The 20,151-nt window shown below is 36.4% G+C and overlaps 8 protein-coding genes and 2 non-coding genes across 10 annotated transcripts; 8 read left to right on the top strand and 2 right to left on the bottom strand.

Annotated features, from left to right (window-relative positions):
• Nucleotides 1–179: 179 nt before the first annotated feature.
• Nucleotides 180–647, top strand: RSO55 (Rso55p; the record flags this gene model as incomplete). The annotated part of the gene is made up of 1 exon (XM_002497014.1): nucleotides 180–647. The coding sequence occupies one exon, from the start codon at nucleotides 180–182 to the stop codon at nucleotides 645–647; it is 468 nt and encodes a 155-aa protein (XP_002497059.1).
• A 102-nt stretch (nucleotides 648–749) lies between these two features.
• On the top strand, nucleotides 750–1,577 carry DCI1 (putative dodecenoyl-CoA isomerase DCI1; the record flags this gene model as incomplete). The annotated part of the gene is made up of 1 exon (XM_002497013.1): nucleotides 750–1,577. The coding sequence occupies one exon, from the start codon at nucleotides 750–752 to the stop codon at nucleotides 1,575–1,577; it is 828 nt and encodes a 275-aa protein (XP_002497058.1).
• Nucleotides 1,578–2,074: 497 nt separating this feature from the next.
• Nucleotides 2,075–5,587, top strand: ZYRO0D14432g (uncharacterized protein; the record flags this gene model as incomplete). Its single annotated transcript, XM_002497012.1, has 1 exon — nucleotides 2,075–5,587. One exon carries the CDS (start codon nucleotides 2,075–2,077, stop codon nucleotides 5,585–5,587), a length of 3,513 nt encoding a protein of 1,170 aa, XP_002497057.1.
• A 631-nt stretch (nucleotides 5,588–6,218) lies between these two features.
• YSH1 (cleavage polyadenylation factor subunit YSH1) lies at nucleotides 6,219–8,537 on the top strand (the record flags this gene model as incomplete). The annotated part of the gene is made up of 1 exon (XM_002497011.1): nucleotides 6,219–8,537. One exon carries the CDS (start codon nucleotides 6,219–6,221, stop codon nucleotides 8,535–8,537), a length of 2,319 nt encoding a protein of 772 aa, XP_002497056.1.
• Nucleotides 8,538–8,811: 274 nt separating this feature from the next.
• DBP9 (ATP-dependent DNA/RNA helicase) lies at nucleotides 8,812–10,563 on the top strand (the record flags this gene model as incomplete). Its single annotated transcript, XM_002497010.1, has 1 exon — nucleotides 8,812–10,563. The coding sequence occupies one exon, from the start codon at nucleotides 8,812–8,814 to the stop codon at nucleotides 10,561–10,563; it is 1,752 nt and encodes a 583-aa protein (XP_002497055.1).
• A 76-nt stretch (nucleotides 10,564–10,639) lies between these two features.
• SMD2 (mRNA splicing protein SMD2) lies at nucleotides 10,640–10,972 on the bottom strand (the record flags this gene model as incomplete). The annotated part of the gene is made up of 1 exon (XM_002497009.1): nucleotides 10,640–10,972. The coding sequence occupies one exon, from the start codon at nucleotides 10,970–10,972 to the stop codon at nucleotides 10,640–10,642; it is 333 nt and encodes a 110-aa protein (XP_002497054.1).
• A 164-nt stretch (nucleotides 10,973–11,136) lies between these two features.
• MCM5 (MCM DNA helicase complex subunit MCM5) lies at nucleotides 11,137–13,440 on the bottom strand (the record flags this gene model as incomplete). The annotated part of the gene is made up of 1 exon (XM_002497008.1): nucleotides 11,137–13,440. One exon carries the CDS (start codon nucleotides 13,438–13,440, stop codon nucleotides 11,137–11,139), a length of 2,304 nt encoding a protein of 767 aa, XP_002497053.1.
• Nucleotides 13,441–15,620: 2,180 nt separating this feature from the next.
• On the top strand, nucleotides 15,621–17,603 carry PIG1 (protein phosphatase regulator PIG1; the record flags this gene model as incomplete). The annotated part of the gene is made up of 1 exon (XM_002497007.1): nucleotides 15,621–17,603. The coding sequence occupies one exon, from the start codon at nucleotides 15,621–15,623 to the stop codon at nucleotides 17,601–17,603; it is 1,983 nt and encodes a 660-aa protein (XP_002497052.1).
• A 1,947-nt stretch (nucleotides 17,604–19,550) lies between these two features.
• Nucleotides 19,551–19,624, top strand: ZYRO0D14300r. The gene has a single exon. It is a non-coding gene; the product is annotated as a tRNA-Val (tRNA).
• A 350-nt stretch (nucleotides 19,625–19,974) lies between these two features.
• On the top strand, nucleotides 19,975–20,048 carry ZYRO0D14278r. The gene has a single exon. It is a non-coding gene; the product is annotated as a tRNA-Val (tRNA).
• Nucleotides 20,049–20,151: the final 103 nt, after the last annotated feature.

Raw genomic sequence — 20,151 nt, 5'->3', positions numbered from 1 at the left:
AATCACTCTTCGATAAATATTCTTCTTCCTTTATTGCTTCTTCTCTTTCCTAACACCTTGGAGTTTAAGTTCAAAAGTCCGAATGGTTCTTATAACCAACCATACACATTTACCATAGTTGACGGAAGTATTAGATAGAGGAATCCTTATATAAAGGATCTGACGACCTTTAGTAAGGTATGCAAGGAATACGTTGGTTGAGTTACACCCGTGTACATTTAATCAAAAAGCACAAGCTACCACCAAGACCTAAATTTACACCTTCATTAGAGTCACAATGTGAAGAGAAGTTTTTACATGGTGGTAGAGGACCCGGTGGTCAAAAGATTAACAAGTGCAATTCCAAAGTTCAGTTGAAGCATTTGCCAACAGGTATTGTGGTTGAATGTCAACAGACAAGATCTAGAGATCAGAACAGAAAGATTGCCAGGGAAAAACTAGCATTGGAAATCGAAAGAGCCAATACACCAGGTCAAAGTGGAACCATCAGGGAGAAGGCATTACAGCAATGGCATCAACAGAGTAAGAAGTCTAAGGAGAGGAAGGCTAAGGGCAAGCATGAGCAGCATCGTCAAGAAAGGGAACTACAAGAGTTGGAAAAATTGAAACAGGAGCAAGACATCATTAAGAGTATGATGGGGTCATGAAATGGGTTTAGTAATTTGTATCTCTAAAAACGAGTTTGAAAAGGGCCTTCAACAAGTTCTCCCCTTCCCCTTCAGTTTAGGGAAAACACGGCAAACAAGCGTATGTATGTTGAGATGAAAAGCAGAATCACATCAAGGTCAGAAGACAATGGTCGAATCTTTGTTATTACGATCAATGATCCCAAGAAACTCAACTCCCTATCATTCCAAGATTTCAAATCCATTGGACAGCTTTTACAGGTGGCTGATAACGATCCACAAGTGCAAGTAACCGTTTTGCAGAGCACAGGCAAGTTCTTTTCAGCAGGTGTTAGATTTGAAGATATCGGCTACATGCGAGATGATGTTTCTTCCCACCCGGAGAGACTCTTTGGCCATATAGCTATGCCCAATATACAATTGGTAGCCCAGTTTACGCAACAGCGGAAACCCCTGGTATGCTGTTTAAACGGACCTGCCGTCGGTATGACAGCTGCATTGGTCATGTTGTGCGACATCATTTACGCCAAGAACGACTCAGCTTACCTGTTATTTCCTTTTGCTAACTTGGGATTCGTCCCCGAAGGCGGTACTTCAGTAACATTACCATGGAAGCTGGGCATCAATAGTGCTTACGAGCATTTGGTGATGGGTTCACCAATAACTGTCCAGGAACTAATTGATGCACGCGCGGTATCAAAGGTTTACTACTTGGTGGATACCAATACGTTTAATGACAAAATAGTATCTGAAATTGCCAAGACTATTTCAAACGTCTTTCCGGAATCTTTACTTGGCGTGAAAGGCCAGTTGAATGCAAACTTGGAAAACAATCTATTGGCAAGAGCCCAATCGTTGGAGACCAACACTACTATGCCGTTCTGGACCTCGGGGGAGCCTTTCAAAAGATTCCAACAACTGCAAGAGGGAACCCGTAGACATAAACTCTAATATAGTATTGTTTTGAAATACAACTTGCTAAGCTGTTGTAAACTTCCAGTTAGAAGATCTGGGAATACTAGAATTTCGTCAAAACTAAAAAAATATATATCATAGAGAGCAAGAATTTCTTGAAATCAGATCCTCTCGTTAATTTATCTTATGTTTGGTTTTTGTTCGCAATTATTTCATTGAAAACCGGCATTGATTTACTCCGGCCGACTTAACTTCATGCAGTTACCATACGTACCTGCTGCTATTTGCAGAGGCTAAAAAAAAAAAGTGTCAAGAACGAATATAACAGAGTCTCCAAGGCGGAGTGTAGAAACTAAGATTGTACCGATCTAAAGCTCGATTAAGGACTATTTCAGAAACTGGGAGACTAGCCCATATTATATATATGGCGTTTTGGTTAGAAGAGAGGATTTGTCTGCTGAGTTAAAAAGGAAAACAAGAGTAAAAATAGTAAAGAAGTAGTGGACGAGAGAATTAATAGGAGATATATAGATATGGGCCGTCCAAAGAAGGAGATTAGTCGGAATAATTTAGAAAAATTCCATAAGGAGTTAGAACTAGCAGGAGCTCGTACTGAACTTTTATTACAAGACAAGAAAGGGCGCTCGAGATCTTGTCTACTCTGTAGACGGAGAAAACAGAAATGTGATCATAAACAACCAAGTTGTACTACTTGTTTAAGGGCGTCTGTCAAATGTATTCAACCTGTGAGGTATGGTGTTGTAACCGATGAGGCTACTGATGGTTTATCTTCGCCTCCAGTAACGTCGACAAGTGGTTATAGTACAGGGGACTCAAAGATTAATTCGCCGGTGGATCAACCGCGTAAGCTGGAAAGGAGCAATAATCCAAGCGAAATGGGATCTGTACCAATAGTAGTCGGTTCACCAGACCTCAGAAATCCATACACTAATGCTAATAATAATAGTAATCAACATAATAGCAATAACAACAGCAACATTAACGGTAGAGGAAGTGATAAGAATGAAATTAAACCATTGGTACAGGATATTGAAAGACCAACTTTGATTATTCCGATTGATAGGCCCAAGGACGATTATACGTTATCGTTGGAGGGGAGAGTAAACGATTTGGAACAGTTATTGGCAAATCAGCAACGCCGTTTTAGTGATTTGCATAGCTGTTTTGGTATTGGCGCTGACGTTTATAAGAACGAAAATATCTTACCTCTACCTAATGCTGGTATGAAGGGGAAATTCTTACCATTAAAGCCATTGACAGGCCATGGCGATTTAGGAATGGTTTCAAGCCCAACTCAATCAGCACCAATACCTTCACTAGCGTCAGATTCATTGGATTCGATTGATTTCTTGAAATGTATCTTTGCCAAATACAACTTGAAAGAATTTTTGAATTATGATCCTGCCTTTAAGTTCGAAGAACAAATTTCCCGTTCATTATTGGAAACTTTCTTTTCCCGCTTGCAATTCAAATACCCGTTGTTGGATGAGGGTGAAATTTACGCTTTCCACGATGATTACGTTCATAGTAATATCTACTCTTATTCGGACGTCGGATTCCATTTTGCATGTGGTCGTCTATGGTTAGTCTTTAGCATTAGTGCATGTCTGTCGATGACAACTGGCAAATACAGAGGTGAGCCACCTGTTCGCTACTTTTCCAAAGCCATTCGTCACATCACCAGATGTGGTGATAGTCTAACTTATGTGCAACAAGTTGAATTACTTACACTTTTGGTGCTTTACATTTTGAGAACTGACCGTGATTCACTTGTGCTCTATGATATCATTAGAGATGCAATGTTTATCTGTAAGGATCAATTACATATAAACGTTTGGAGACCAGATGATCCTAATGCTCACAAGAATTTAAGATTGTTTTGGTGTGTCTATCTTCTAGAAAGAATGATTTGTGTTGCTGTCGGTAGACCTTATGCCATTGCAGAGTCCGAAATTGATCTACCGTTATTTGATGAAGTCTCCTTCAATACAAGGACCATAAATGATCCCAAGAGACAGCACACAGGTGTTCATTTTATTAATCAATCGTTGAGGCTGCGAAGGATTGAATCTCAATTTGTAGAAACCTTGCAGCTTTTGCCTGACAATCAGAATAGAAAGCAAGCCTCCCCAGAACAATTACCATTGGTTCAAAAATTCTTTCATGATTTAGAAATATGGAGGGATAATTGTTCGAGAGATAAGGTTAGAAATTTTGAGAATGAGACACTTAAATTATATTACTATCGTTCTGTTAGATTGCTTATTCAACCTTATTTGGAGTTATTGACACCAGAAGATAGATTATTCAGGGAATGTCAGGCAGCTGCAGGACAGATCTGTCAATTGTATAAAATTTTCCATCAAAAAACAATTACTGGACATTCAACCCCTTCTGTCCATACCGTTTTCATTGCCGGTGTAACTTTGATTTATTGCATGTGGCTTGCTAGAAACAACGATGATCAAAGAAGGAAAAGTTTAGGTGATGATTCTAAACACACGAGACCATTAGTGAGTGCTAGTCTTTTCTCCACAATGGATGACTTAAGAGCTTGTTCAGTATGTCTATATGTGATGACCGAAAGGTCAAGTTTTGCTCGCATTTTCCGTGATACCTTTGATCAATTGATGAATGCTACCGTAGGGAATCTAATTGAGAGGTGTGGACCTGATTCTTCGGAACTCATTTACATTTCTTCCCCCAATAGAAATGATATTGAAACTGAAGATGAAAGGGAAGCTAATTCACCCCAAGGGCTAAAGAAACGACACGAAGGTGGGATGCCTCCTGCAACTAATAGAATCTTTGGTACTAGACAAGCTGAAGAATTGGCTGCATTTGTAGAAAACTCTCAAGTGGATCCAGAGGAGCAAAAGGAATTAAAGAAGAAGCAAGGTGCTCTCGAACAAAAATCCGTTCCTGAGAGTTTGTCACATTTACTAATAAAGGTAGAGGCTAATGACAAAGTAAAAAAACATAAACCAACCCTAGTAGATGAAGGTCTACCACCCAAAAGAAGGGATACTAAACACGGATCTAATTCTAACAAGGGCGGCGATGACAACCAGTACATTATCAAGAAACCTTCCACCAGTAAAGAATTCGACTGGAAAGTGTTTCAGCAACAAGCATTTTTACAACAGCATTTGGCTCAACAGAGTCTACAAGCATATTTGTCAAGTTTAAATTCATCAACCAAAATTGATCAAAATGTGGATGCTATAGGGAATTCCATCAATGATTTTGAGAACAAACTTGGTCGCGCCATTGTGCCTCCAAGTGGATTGCAGGTTCCTGATCCAAAACACAATACTAATGCCTACCATTTAGATCCCGCTGATCCTGTAATATCTACACCGACATGGAATCAAAATAACAATAACAATAACAAAAATAATAATAATAATGATAGCACCAACAATAGTACAACAATTCCGGAATATCATGCAATGCCAAGAGAAGGTGGTTCAAATATAAACTTAGGTTCGCCATCAAAATCAAGTCCCAATTTACTCCTCAAAAAAGATTCAAATAATACTACCACTAATCTCAACGCCAACATTCTTTTGAATAACGGTGCGCAAGATATGATTACTGATATTTCAACGTGGACTACAAATTCCGTTACTCATCTAATGAATGAGAATGTCCACAAAAGAGACTCGTCATCCCAAGAGCGTAACAGTAGTAATGAATATGGACAAAAACACCCTGATGTGCCAATTTCCAATAATCCTGGGAATTTTCAATTGATACCACCAGTACCATCACCAAACATCAATTCACGCCCTGGGACCTTCGATCCAAACGTACAAAGCCATCAGAGAGGCCCCATGGGTTTTTCCTCGTTGTTAAATGATGGATCTGAGCCGGGTCCTTCTACCGCTGTTGATTCTCAAGATTCTAATCGCCACACGGGTCCAAAATCCGGTAATGTTAAACTCCCACCGACCACAGCAGGTAAAGATTTCGTCGTGGAAGAATTCTGGACTGTGAACGATGACTACGGATTTTTGACGTGACAATTCTATCTGAATATTAAGTTTAATTTTATCTTCTAACTGTTGTACTAAAATCAAGAGACACATTATAAAATATAAGATAATATACAGATACATAATACCTATTATGCCATATATGCCCACTATATACTTCGCCGTAATACTTCTATGTGTTCATATAAGTACCGTGTCGTATTATATGATTTGAAAAAAATGAGATCGAGATGCCCAGAAGAGCTATATTAATTATGGATTAATAGTTCATGTTACAACAAGCATACAAAGTTGTTCGTGGATTTAAAGGAACTGTAGGTAGCTATACCCATTTTTTCGATACCTGTGAAAAATTTCATAAAACTTATTTACTAACAAGAATTGTCCTCACAACAATTTCCCAAACTCTTCCCCTTTTGGAGTTCCTCTTCCTCACATTATAATTATAATTTTCATTTATAATTATTATTGTTGTTATTCCATCTTTGTTGTAATCAGACATCCTCCTCAAGATATCGAAAATTTCTCCTACTTATTTTGTATTTCAAACTTCAACTACCAACAGGGGACTCAGTTGGGATTGGCACTGATTATTAGACTTATACACAATCTGAACTAAAAACGTAAGGAACCGATTCACTCAATTAATTCACAAATAATGATGGAACAACCAAGGAATAATTCCTTTAAATTCTTCTCGTTAGGTGGTAGCAATGAAGTTGGTAGGTCAAGTCATATGCTACAGTATAAGAATAAAACCGTTATGCTAGATGCAGGTGTCCATCCTGCATATCAGGGATATGCATCATTACCATATTATGATGAATTTGATCTTTCTAAAGTTGACATTCTACTTATTTCACATTTCCACGTAGATCATGCAGCTTCACTGCCGTATGTTATGCAAAAGACCAATTTCCAAGGAAGAGTATTCATGACCCATCCTACCAAGGCCATTTACAGATGGTTATTAAGAGATTTCGTTAGAGTCACCAGTATAGGTAATTCTGCTACAGGTAAAGATGAAAATCTTTATACTGATGAAGATTTAGCAGAATCCTTTGACAGAATAGAAACCATAGATTATCATTCTACAGTTGATGTTGGTGGTATTAAATTTACAGCTTATCATGCTGGTCACGTCTTGGGTGCTGCTATGTTCCAAATTGAAATCGCAGGATTACGAGTGCTTTTTACTGGTGACTATTCTCGTGAATTAGATCGTCATTTAAATTCTGCAGAAATTCCACCATTCCCCTCTGATGTACTTATTGTGGAGTCAACCTTTGGTACTGCAACACATGAACCTCGTATAAATCGTGAACGTAAATTGACCCAATTAATTCATTCAACAGTTACTAAAGGTGGTCGTGTTCTTTTACCAGTTTTCGCCCTAGGGAGGGCTCAGGAATTAATGTTAATTTTGGATGAATATTGGTCTCAACATGCAGAAGAATTAGGTGGTGGACAGGTACCGATTTACTATGCCTCTAATTTAGCAAGAAAATGTATGAGTGTTTTCCAAACTTATGTGAATATGATGAATGATGACATTAGAAGAAAATTCAGAGACTCTCAAACCAATCCATTTGTTTTCAAAAACATATCTTACCTCAAAAATATAGACGAATTTCAAGATTTTGGTCCCAGTGTGATGCTAGCATCACCAGGTATGTTGCAGAATGGTCTTTCTAGAGAAGTTTTAGAAAGATGGTGCCCTGAAGGCAAAAACCTTGTACTTATAACAGGTTATTCTGTGGAGGGTACAATGGCTAAATTTTTAATGCTTGAACCTGATACGATTCCATCAATAAACAACCCGGAGATTACTATACCAAGAAGATGCCAAATCGAAGAAATTTCATTTGCAGCCCATGTAGATTTTCAAGAAAATCTGGAATTTATAGAGAAGATCAGTGCACCAAATATCGTTCTTGTTCATGGTGAATCGAATCCTATGGGTCGTTTAAAATCCGCACTTTTATCCAATTTTGCATCATTAAAGGGTACAGATCAAGAAGTTCATGTCTATAATCCAAGAAATTGTGTGGAGGTGAATTTAGAATTTAAGGGAATTAAAGTAGCCAAAGCTGTTGGTAACATTGTTGATGAAATACAGAAAGGAGAAACAACAGAAGTAAAGAGGGAATCACCTAAAGTGGAAAGTTTAGATGGGACTGAGAATAATGGAGAATCCGATCAGGAAGAAAGAGAACTCCCTAATGGTGGCGAAGAAGAAGAAATTGTTGTATCTGGAATTTTGGTCTCTGATGAAAAGAATTTTGATTTAAATTTAGTTTCTTTGACAGATTTAAGAGAACACCATAACAAATTGTCAACTACTGTTTTGAGAGAAAGACAAACAGTCCATGTGGACTGTAAAAAGGAACTAATATATTGGCATCTTTGTCAAATGTTCGGTGACATTGAAGTATTAGAAGATCCTTCCAATGTTACTAACATGCTCAAGCAAGAGGATTCTGAGGTTTCTAATGGCAGTGAAAATAAATTGGTACTTCAAATCATGAGTGACATTAAATTGACCGTTGTTGATAACTCGGCGACTTTAGAATGGACACAAGGTCTGATAAGTGATGCAGTTGCAGACTCAGTTGTAGCCATTCTAATGAGTGTTGATTCTGCACCTGCTAGTGTTAAATTGACAAGCCGATCTTGTGATAATCATAATCATCAAAATGTGGAAGAATTAATACAGCAGGACCCCGTATGGAAGATCAAACAAATATCCAAATTATTTCAAGAACAATTCGGTGATTCATTTACCCTTTTGATGAATAAGAACGGCGATTTTAAGAAGAATGATGAGGACATTAGCGGTATCATAACGATCGGGAAAAACACAGCTCGTGTTAATTTTTCCCAACTCAAAATAGAGGAGTGTAATTCTAATCCACTCAAGGGACGGGTCGAACAAATACTCAACATGGGTATTGATCTAGTGGCTCCGCTGTGCTAATGTATATAAATATATATATATATATGTGTGTGTGTGTGTGTGTGTGTGTGTACTTTTTTAATGATTGGTATAACTGGAAACTTTCGGCGGCTAATTACATTTCTGATTTTCCAAAGATTCGGTATATTCATCATGTTGCACGTTGGGGGAAAATTTTTTGAAAAATCTCCAAGAGCTCATCTCGTCTCATCTCATCGCCTAAATTTGAAAACTCTTAAAATGATGAGATAAGCGTTATTGGTCAGAAGATTTAGTTAGCATCAGCGCTTGAATCATGAGCTCTAATAAAGTGGAACAGGCCTCTGAAGCTTACATCGATGATTCTACTTCATTTGAATCTCTTCAATTAGATCCTAGATTGCTCCAGGCAGTCAAACGTAATGGTTTCTTGCATCCAACGTTGATTCAATCGCATGCTATACCATTAGCACTTCAACAAAAAAGAGATATTATTGCTAAAGCTGCTACAGGTTCAGGTAAGACTTTGGCATATTTAATACCTGTGATTCAAACCATTTTGAACTACAAGGAATCATTGCAAGATGAGAATGATCAAAATCAAACTTTGGGGATAGTGCTTGTGCCTACCAAGGAATTAGCAAATCAGGTGTACAGTGTCTTAGAGAAAATGACCCTTTATTGCTCCAAAGATATTAGATCTTTAAATGTATCCTCCGATATATCGAACTCAGTGCTTAATACACTTTTGTTGGAGAAACCAGAAATTATCGTTGCTACCCCTGGTAAGCTTGTAACCCTTCTGGAGACTAATACTGAAGCTATTTCACTGGATGAGTTAAAATTTTTAGTGATTGATGAGGTTGATTTAGTGTTGACATTTGGATATGAAGAAGACTTGACAAAGATTGCTCAATATCTTCCTCTGAAGAAGAACTTACAGACATTTTTAATGAGTGCTACTCTTAACGATGATATTCAAAACTTGAAACAACAATTTTGTCGATTCCCAGCCATCTTGAAATTTAATGATGATGAAATATCAAGAGATCAGAAAAAACTAGCACAATACTACGTTAAAACCACGGAATTCGATAAATTTCTGTTATGTTATGTTATATTCAAATTGGCGCTTATTAGAGGTAAAACTTTAGTATTTGTCAATAATATCGATAGAGGGTACAAATTGAAATTAGTTTTGGAACAATTTGGTATTAAATCGAGTATCTTAAACAGTGAATTGCCAATAAATTCAAGACAACATATCGTGGATCAATTTAACAAAAATCTTTTCCACATTTTAATTGCAACAGATGACACTGATTATATTAAGGAAGAAGAAGAAGAATTAGCGCATGAAGAAGGACGTGATGATGGAAACACAGAATCTCAAAATAAATCCAAACATGGATCCAAAAAAAATAGGGAATATGGTGTATCTCGTGGTGTAGATTTCAAAAATGTTTCCTGTGTCTTAAATTTTGATTTACCGACGACAGCTAAATCTTACGTGCATAGAGTTGGTAGAACAGCTCGTGCTGGTAAATCTGGTACTGCTATTTCATTTGTAGTTCCTCGTAAGGAATACGGTAAGCATAAACCATCTATGTGCACTACTGCCATTAAGGACGAAAAAATACTTTCACGTATTATTAAACAACAAAGTAAATTGGGATTAGAGATGTTACCATATTCTTTTGATAAAAAACAAGTAGAGGGATTCCGTTATAGAATGGAAGACGGATTCCGTGCTGTGACTCAAGTGGCGGTGCGTGAAGCAAGAATTAAAGAATTAAAACAAGAATTACTCATGAGTGATAAATTGAAAAGACATTTTGAAGAAAATCCACAAGAATTACAAAGTTTAAGACATGATAAAGAATTGCATCCCGCTCGTGTACAACAGCATTTGAAAAGAGTTCCCGATTACCTTTTACCTGAACCATTAAGAGAAGGTAAATCACCTCAAATTGGGTTTGTTCCTTTCCATAAGAATGGTAAGAAGAGGGCAAAGAAGGGTAAAGTTCAAAAACGCGGTAAAGTTGATCCTTTGAAAAGTTTCAAATGATCGATAATTAAAATATAAAATATGAATAATACATTAAATATGTGTAAAACCTATTGTACATCATTATAAAATTTTTTTATTGAACCGGTGCCTTTAATATAACAATTACAGAATCCCCTCTAAGGAAAAGTTTACTAATAAATCTTTCCTTATTGACGACTCTTTTACCCTTTTTTTCAGTCCATAATTCCTTTACATTTTCTAAAATCATATTACAATGCCTATCAAATGCTTTTACTCTTGCAATAATCTTGTGATTATTCCTCAGTGAAATGATCACTGGATTCTTTGTAGTTACAGAATCATTTATAAGAGAAAGTGGACCATTTTTAAATTCAAACTCTTCTAACTGCTCTAACTCTTCTGCTGTTAGCTCTGATTTAGGACGGTCTGCCAGTACAGAACTCATGGTGTTTGAAGAGTTGTATTGTTATCTCATTTAATTGTTAGTTCGTCATCACCGATCCTTTTAAGATTTTTTTTTCCCTTCATTCTAACAACACGGACATTGTAAAAAAGAACGATGTTTACCATTGTATACAAATATCTAAATGTACATATGAAAGAGTTATTCTACACACCACTCCTGAAAATATTTTGACCGTGGTATCTTAACTGGATGGTTTCTATCCTTTCTAAAGAATACAAAGCCTTATCTAGGGCCATTTGAGAGAATCTATTTGTATCAACAAATTCTCTTCTCAGAGTTTGATACGATGTTGACCAACCAATTGGTAGACGTCTCTTTAATTCTTGTTCAATACGACGTACTTCAGCAATACCATTTGGAGTATTCAATCCACCAATAGGATCTTGTGAAGCGGCATCCATAGTAGATGCTTGAAACAATCGTATAGCTTCATCTACATGCTTTTCATGTGCCACTGGACTTAATTCTAATTTTGCTAATGATTCTGTGATTCTGATAATAGCTTCTAATTGACGAACCGTAATGGGAATAGAAGACCTTTCAGTGGATTCTAACTCATTGATAAGAAGCTGCTTTCTGATATTAACGAATTGTGATGATAATTTCTCGGCGGCAGAAGCTGAAAGACGTGGTGCACATTTTGATCGACAATAAGTGATATACCTTTTCATTTTATCAATACTGAATTCTAAACCTGCATTTTCTAATTCGTCATCATTTTGAGTAGATCTACCGGTATGAATATTCATAACATGATTAGCAATTGAAATATCACGCATTTCATTATGATCATCCTTAACAATAAAAATCATATCAAAACGTGATAAAATTGTAGTTTGAAAATCGATATTTTCACCAGGCGATTTTAAGTCATCATATCTACCATATATTGGATTTGCAGCTGCTAAAACACTTGTTCTTGAATTTAACACCGTAGTAATACCAGCTTTAGCAATAGAGATAGTTTGTTGTTCCATAGCTTCATGAATTGCAACACGATCTTCATCTCTCATTTTATCAAATTCATCAATACATACAACACCACCATCTGCAAGAACCATCGCACCACCTTCAAGGTAAAAATCTCTTGTTATAGGATCTCTTTGAACACTTGCTGTTAAACCAGCGGCTGAAGAACCTTTACCCGAAGTATAAACTGAAATTGGCGAAACTTTTTCTACAAATTTTAACAATTGAGATTTTGCAGTACCAGGATCACCTAATAGAAGAATGTTAACATCACCTCTAAGTCTCATACCATCAGGTAATAATTTTTTAGAACCACCTAATAATAGACATACAATAGCCTTTTTAATATCGTTTGATCCATAAATGGAAGGTGCAATAGAATTGGCAAATAATTCATAAAGATCAGGTCTTCTACTCAATTGTAAAAATTCTTCTTCTTCTTCTTCAGAAAACATCGTCATTGTATTCCAAATACTCGAAGTTTCCACATCAGTTTGAATACCGAGTACTTTAACGTAAGGATTTCTAATGGCGACACCACCACCACCACCACCGCCAGCGGTTCTGTTTTTAGATTGGTAGATGGAGTAAATACCCACAATTGTGACTCTTGTACCTGGTATTACACGATTAGTCAAATATCGATCACAAGTCATTAAAATATTACGAGGCATTTCACCAACAGGTACAGATTCTGGAACTTCCTGTAATTTGAGGAATTGTTGATCAATAAATTGTGATGATTCATGAACGATTAGATATGGATCAGGTCCACAATTCTTTCTGCCTTCATCATCTGTAGATCCAACCAATGCACTACTATTACCGCTATTTTCAGTTTGAGAATTAGAAAGACATGAATGAGGTAAAGTAACATTATTGCCACTAATTGAATTAAAATTATTAATGCGCATCGAAGTAGTATGACGGCAATTACGACACATTAGTGATAAATACGTGGCCCTTGACGTTAAAACTGATGCTGATATTATAATACCTGATAACCTTACAATCTTTGAAACATGTTCAGAATCTAACTGTCTTAGAGAAGTTTGGGTAGCTCCACTGTTAAGTATTAATTGGAAAGTTGGGAATAGACGTGTCGTTTCTAATTCATCTGGTAATTCATCATTACTGCTATTACTATTTTCTGAACCACTTTTACTTAGAATTGCAATTCTCTTTGCAACCTGTGTAATTGCACTTTCAAATAACGGCACAACATCCGATGGTTCATCTGATAGTTTTTTATAGAGATCTTCATTATAACCAATCAAATGTTCAGTAGCAACTGTTAACGAATATCTTTTAACCAGTAAATTATTTCTCAGTTGATCTCTATAGAGAAAATGTGAATCTAGACGGAACTCTAATATAAAATCTTTAAATGATTTAATGATTTCGGTATTATCATCATCGTTGGGCGAGTCTCCTTGTAAAACGGGGGCACTATACACTTCGGGTCTATCAAATGACATTTCACAATCAGACGCTCCTTCTTTTAACTTGTTGTTGTCATAATAGAACTTTTAGTCTCATCTCAATTTTTTATTTTTTTCTTTTATTCCGTCTTTATATACTAACACGTCCATCTAATAGCATTACCATATCAAGAAATATAATTGTATCGTAGAAAGCGACCCAAACTGACACATTCTGAAAAGGAGAAAAGGGAAAGAGAGATCGGATCTGTGATCTCGACAGTGTCTTATGTTTATATATACGTATGTAGCTATCCTGAGATCTGGTCGGAGTCACCCGCCCGATAAGATAAGGAAGCCTTATGAAACAAACGTAGCTTCAAGACGCGCTTTAAAACCCCGCAAAAGACAGCGGCTGCACATCGTATAGTACCACTGAAATGTTCCCTTAGAAGCAAATGAAGAGAAGGGTCTAGATGCCTTCCACACAATGTGAGCAAGTAGGAGTGCCAATCAAATACTTTCCTGTAGTCCCACTCCTTCCCCACGGTCTACGATTGTTTCTGTGTGACTCCGACCCTGCATTCCTGTGTTAATGTGGGGTAGCGTTATGCAGTTTAATGTGACACAGCATCTAAAGAGCTTATACGACTCAAACTCGAAACGACTCGTTTTTGGCCCCCTAAAGTAGGTACACACCTTCTACGCTGGCCTCTAGGTCCCTGCCCCTTAAAAAGCTGGACCAACCTCCACAAAAGACAATACGGTATGAATGGTAAACACGCATAAAAATACCCGCATGATAAAAGAAAAAGAAAAATGTGAGACCACATAAGTCGTAAGACAGTATGTCCATTCCAGACACCCCTTTGTTTCACACAGTAAGCCCCAGAAGGCTTCCGGGTACTCCGAGGGTTTCTGTGCGATATAAAATTTTCTCCATTTCTACCCCACCTCACAGCATTAAGTTAGCCGCATTATGTTACACTACGTTACGCTGTCATACGACAATTCCTGCGGCGGTAGCGCTAATCCTTGAATCAAAGAATCGATCAATAAATCCCCTGCATCCCCACCCCCCTGCGTATTTTTCTGGGTGGGCTAATAACCTAATTATTATCTTTTTCGCGCCCCTTACGTGCAGAATTTCTTAGACTTCTATTGTGTTTTGCAATACGGTACTAAAGATTTTTATCAAAGCTTAGTAGTACAAGCGATTAATTTAATTTAATTTAATTAGGTATCGATCCAAAATCAGCCGTATAAAAACCATGGCTAAAATGGAGTGATCCTTCCAATTCCCTTTCATTTATTACCTGTTCCTTCTTAAATTCTCCTCCATTCTATTGTAATCTTCGTTATTTCTTCCTTTCTCTTTCTCATTTCTTCTGGGCCATCGAATTGCTTGTCACACTTTTCTTACCTGCCCTTGTGACTCTTGCATAGACTGCTTCAGCGGGTAGAGACATTAACGACTGTTATAGCAGCTGAATCATTAACCCGCCAATACTGATATATAGAAGGGAGAAAAGCTTAAATCAGGGAGACAAAACCAGTCGCGACTACGATTACGATTACGATAACGATAACGAATAACGAGGTACTGACCTTTGTCAAAACATCAGCATAATACGAAGTTCCAACGGGAAAAGTATTAGTAGAGGAACTAAAAGCATAGAATTTTTTTTTTCTTTTTTTGTGTTGTTTTAATATATTTCCATTATAAGGTCTTCAAAGGATTAGTGAAATAGCCTCTAAAATTTCCACACACATTACATCAGGGCAAATCGAATTCAGGTATCCTTTGTCTTTTGTTTTTTTGTTTCTGTTGCTACGACCAATTTTTTTCTGTTTGGCGTGTATCTTTGAAGGTCTTTGCAGATCGTTAGTACTCATAGTAGAAGATAGAAGATAGTCATCGCAACAAGGCGGAGAAGCTCACGTATCGGTGTAGGACAGACAGGCAAGAAAAACCGGATATTAAGAAAAGATCGAAATATACCAAAGCATATTAATAATATTAAAAAAAAAAAAAAAGGAATTGTGCTCTTTTCCGTGCATTTCATTTCATTTCATTGATTGATTAGGATTATAGTCAAGCGCTGTACTTACGACCTTTGAATTAAGGGTGCATTTTTGTTTCTTTTTATCTTTTGTTTGGTTGATAAGGAACAATAGAGGGGTCTGTGTTAATTTTTCTAGAAGCCGCGCAAAGTAATAAAGAAAGAGCGAGATTAATGACTGAAGGTAGTAGGACTCCAAGTCCCCCACCAAGCCTGGAGAGCAGTGTTAGTCCATTTTCGCCACCACCTCCAACTCGGGTGGCCATTAGACAGTTAAAATCATCATTGAAATTGAGTCGTTCTGATTCATCATCAATTGCTGCATCTTCGACAACCTCCTCATCTTCAAAGAACGTTAGATTTGCTGCAGAGTTGACTACAGTTAAGAAATTCGATTCTGCAGCTGAACCGATTTCTATTTCAACAGAGAGTTCACCTCAGTTAAAACCTATAATTCCCGCGAGTGATGACGAAGAAGGTTTTGATGATGAACGTGATGAATTGTGGTTCAATAATCTTACCCTTTTACCCAGTTTATTAACGAATAAAAGAAAAATTGGTAATAATAGTAATAAAAACAAAAAGGATTTTTTATTATCCCGATTCCATTTGGATTACGATTCTGATTCAGGTATAGAAGATGAAGATGAAGATGAAGATGAATATGAATATGAAGAAGAAGATCAAAAACATTATCACCATAAACATGAAATTTTAGATAAAAATCGTCCCCATCAATTTGAAGTGGTAGATTGGCAATACTTACAATCGAACGTTATACCTTTTAGAGCCGCTGATGCAAATCCATTCATCAAAAAGAAGGATAATGGACAATTGGAGCCACAATTGTTTGATTATTTACAAGGTTCAAATATAAGACTGCATTCCCTGGAACAGATCAATAATGAATTCGGTAAGGTTTTAGGCCTAATCTATGTCAACAATCTAAATTTTGAGAAATTTATTGAAATTAAACTCACTTTTAACAATTGGAAGGATATTCATTACGTTACGGCAACTTACCACAGATCAATTACAGATAAATTAGATGAATTTAAATTTGTTATTGATCTTAACGTTTTAAAATATTCCCTGCAAATGAGAAATTTACTTTATTATAATCCTGCATTAACGACTACATTATGTCCACTGGATGTCAACCTTTGTTGTCGTTATGATGTTAATGGTGAAACCTTTTATGATAATAATAATTACGAAAATTATCAGATGAAATTGGTTGTCACCACACAGAGTAAAAAAGATTTGGATGAAGAAAGAGCAGCCGTAGCAACTTCTGAAGCCGCAGCTGCAAATAAAAGAAATGAATTGAGTACAAATAGAGGAAACATGTTCGCTAGAGATTTCTTAGTGACTACTACTTTATCACATAGTCATAGACCTTTCACTTCTGGAGCTAAGCCTAGTGAAGTCAGAAGATTCAGCGAAGATACGGATTATTTTAATACGTCACCATTAAGGCATCTTTATCACAATGATACTTCATTACTTAGACCGGCAAAGATGAATGAAATTTTATTAAATTCCGAATACGAAAATGATAACGATATGGAAGTACCAAGTCCTATTGAGACCGAGGGTCCATTGGATATCAGTACCAATGTAGATGTACCCGATGCTCGTTCAGTATCTGACTCTACTTCCTCGTACTCTAGTGTATCTTCACCTTCTGAGGATTTGAATCTTATGGACAATGCAGGATATTATCGTTACTCTTCTGCAAATTCATTATCCTCATTAGAATTAAACTCGGATCTACCAATAAATCATTATACACTAACGGACATTGGAATGACTTTGAGGAACTTAGCTGATGAAGATACTTTTGACGACGTTCAAAGCATCGTTACTGATACCGGCGGAGATGTACATTTTAACAGCAGTTCGGCTCCGAGAAATACTTCTGCAGAGACGTTAATTACACCTGGAGCCATACATAGGTTGGTATCGTCAAATTCGGCAAATTCTTCATCTTCTAATAATAATCTTATTGGTAATGACAGTGGTGAAGTAGTGACTCAGAATAAGATGGCGAGTTATCCAAGATGTTCAACCTCGGTAGAAAACATAAAACCTAAGGATATGGATTATCAAACATTTTCAAACTCTTATTGTTTCTACAACTGTCCTCATAATTGAGTCTTCGAAAAAAGTTGTGATGGTGCTGGTTTCCCTCCAACTATTTAAGCATTTCCTCCAGTTTCAAGTTGTTTTTTTTTCCTCTTAATTTAACATCACCCATCCCTCAGTCCGGCATAGTTTCTCTTCAAATCTCATAGAGTTCATGATAAGAATTTATTATCCTGGTGCTTGGTATGGTTAACATGGCTTTACATTTTTTTTTTTTTTTTTTTTTTTTTTTTTTTGTTTTTGTTTGAGGATTTTATTTTATTTTATTTTATCCCTACAACACAATCCATCATCACCACGTTTGAAAAGTAAGATAGATCTGTTTTATTTCATTTCCCTTTATTTCATTTCATTTCATTTCATTTCTACTAGTTGCATATATTGTAAATGTAAATATATATGTATATATATGTTAATGTTCAGTTATCGTCACGGCTGTTCAAAATAAACAAGGTTTTATTACAGAAAGAAAAAAGAAAAAGAGAAAAAAAGCAAACTCTAGAAATGATCTTCCGAGGTAACAAGTGATCCTTTAACATAATTAACGTGAGTGATTCCTGACAAGAATGATTTACGTTAACATTCTTATTTTTTCTCCGTACGAATTAACTGATCTACACATAGAGATTGAATCGGAGTTTGAAAAAGATCAGTTTGTTGTCATGGCAACTATCTTAAGATAAAACAGAGACACCTTTTAAAAGGGCATACATTTACCGCCACTGTTGGTGACTTTTTACGTCTTCTATACAGTATTAAGGGCGTATATGAAGATAGAGATAAGGAGGTGCATAAATTAGAGAACCATCGTTTAGACCAACTTTATATTGCAATGTAGACTGAGTTACGTCGAGCATCGACTAAAGTATAACTGTTTCCCAGAATTCTATCGAGTTCACGAGATAGGCAGTCAGGGATTTACTTACCGTTACAATTAGAAGCATTTCGGTACGAATGCCGCCGTCTTCCTTAATAGCTGAATGGGTCTCTCTAGTGAAACACTCTGGTAATAGTAAAATTATTCTTGGTAGTCATCCTGCCGGTTGGCCATTAGGTATCTCCCCTACGCCATGAAGGTTAAAATAGTTCCTCTGTGAAGCGAACTTCCACGCGAGGTAGATCCTATTCTTAAAATGCTTTAAGAAAGCTTTTAAAACGCAAATTGCTTCCTGCTTCTCTACTCGAATAACCGCTTCTGACATAAATGGCCTGATTGGGTGTTTTCTGCGCATTTTCCCAGTGGTTTGTATTCTCACACAGACTGATATTAAAAGACAGTTTCTTTGATTATACATCTAAAATAAATAAAAACACATTCTGTATAACTATAAGAGCATCTCTTAACCGCTTATTAGTTGTAATTATTTCTAACTTTTTCTTTTTTATATTTGAAGTTGTTTTGTTATACTGTCGGAGTCATGACAAGATTTGAATAGCTTTAGGAAGGGTGACGAATAGTAGAAGGGATAATCCAATACACTGTGAAATTGATCCCACTGCTAGGTAGCTATCTTAAGAGGAATGATTACAATTCTTGCTCTTTTCATGACAAGTCGCGTGGGATACAAAATAAACACTTGTATCATTAATAAAAGTATATAAAGGATTGTAGAATATTAGTGAATGTGTCCAGAAGTGAAGCAATTTTGGTAGTATTGCAGATATGTATATTCTTACAGCTGTAATATGTCATGAAGCTACTGGGTGTGGGACCTTAAGATAACAATAAACATATTTTAATTAATGTGTCCTTATGTCTCTCACACTAATAATATATAATAGGGTTTAAAACCAAACAAAATCTGAGATTTAGCTGAATGAAATGAACCAGTCTTCGCAGATCGCATATGGTCCAGTCTAAAATACATCTTATTCTTATAAATAAATAGACTGTGGTTTATTATATGTTTCAGTTGTAAGAGTACAAATATTTACAAGCAAAACAACAATTAGTATGGTTTCGTGGTCTAGTAGGTTATGGCATCTGCTTAACACGCAGAACGTCCCCGGTTCGATCCCGGGCGAAATCATTTTTTCTTTTTACCCACCATTATGTATAATGAACCGAAGTCCGTTTACTTGTAAAAATTTGAGGAAATACCAGATCAGATGAACAATACTTGAATATTTAGTCTCTAAAAACTTGTTCCCTTTTCACTAAGCTATATTTTAGCGCTAATTGAGTTCTTGACCTCTTTATATATTATTGCCATTTCAGCTGACATGAATCCCAACTAATTCTGGCATCTTTAATGTATTCCTTAGCTATAGAGGTTTTACAGATTAAGTTTTGGCTAACATATCATATAAACTCCTGATATATTATAAAAGAAGGGCAAGTATTATAGGATCAATATTCAACGCCAACAACAACTAATATGGTTTCGTGGTCTAGTAGGTTATGGCATCTGCTTAACACGCAGAACGTCCCCGGTTCGATCCCGGGCGAAATCATTTTTTTTTTTTTTTCCCATCTATGATGCTTTTAGAACAGATGTAGAAGAACTAAAAAGTTGATCTCGAAGACTTTTTAATATGATCCTTAACGTGTTTACTA

This window comes from Zygosaccharomyces rouxii (assembly GCF_000026365.1).
Source record: "Zygosaccharomyces rouxii strain CBS732 chromosome D complete sequence".
Taxonomy (NCBI): Eukaryota; Fungi; Ascomycota; class Saccharomycetes; order Saccharomycetales; family Saccharomycetaceae; genus Zygosaccharomyces; species Zygosaccharomyces rouxii.
Note: the sequence above shows the minus strand (reverse complement) of the source record. Positions and strands in the feature narration are given on the sequence as shown.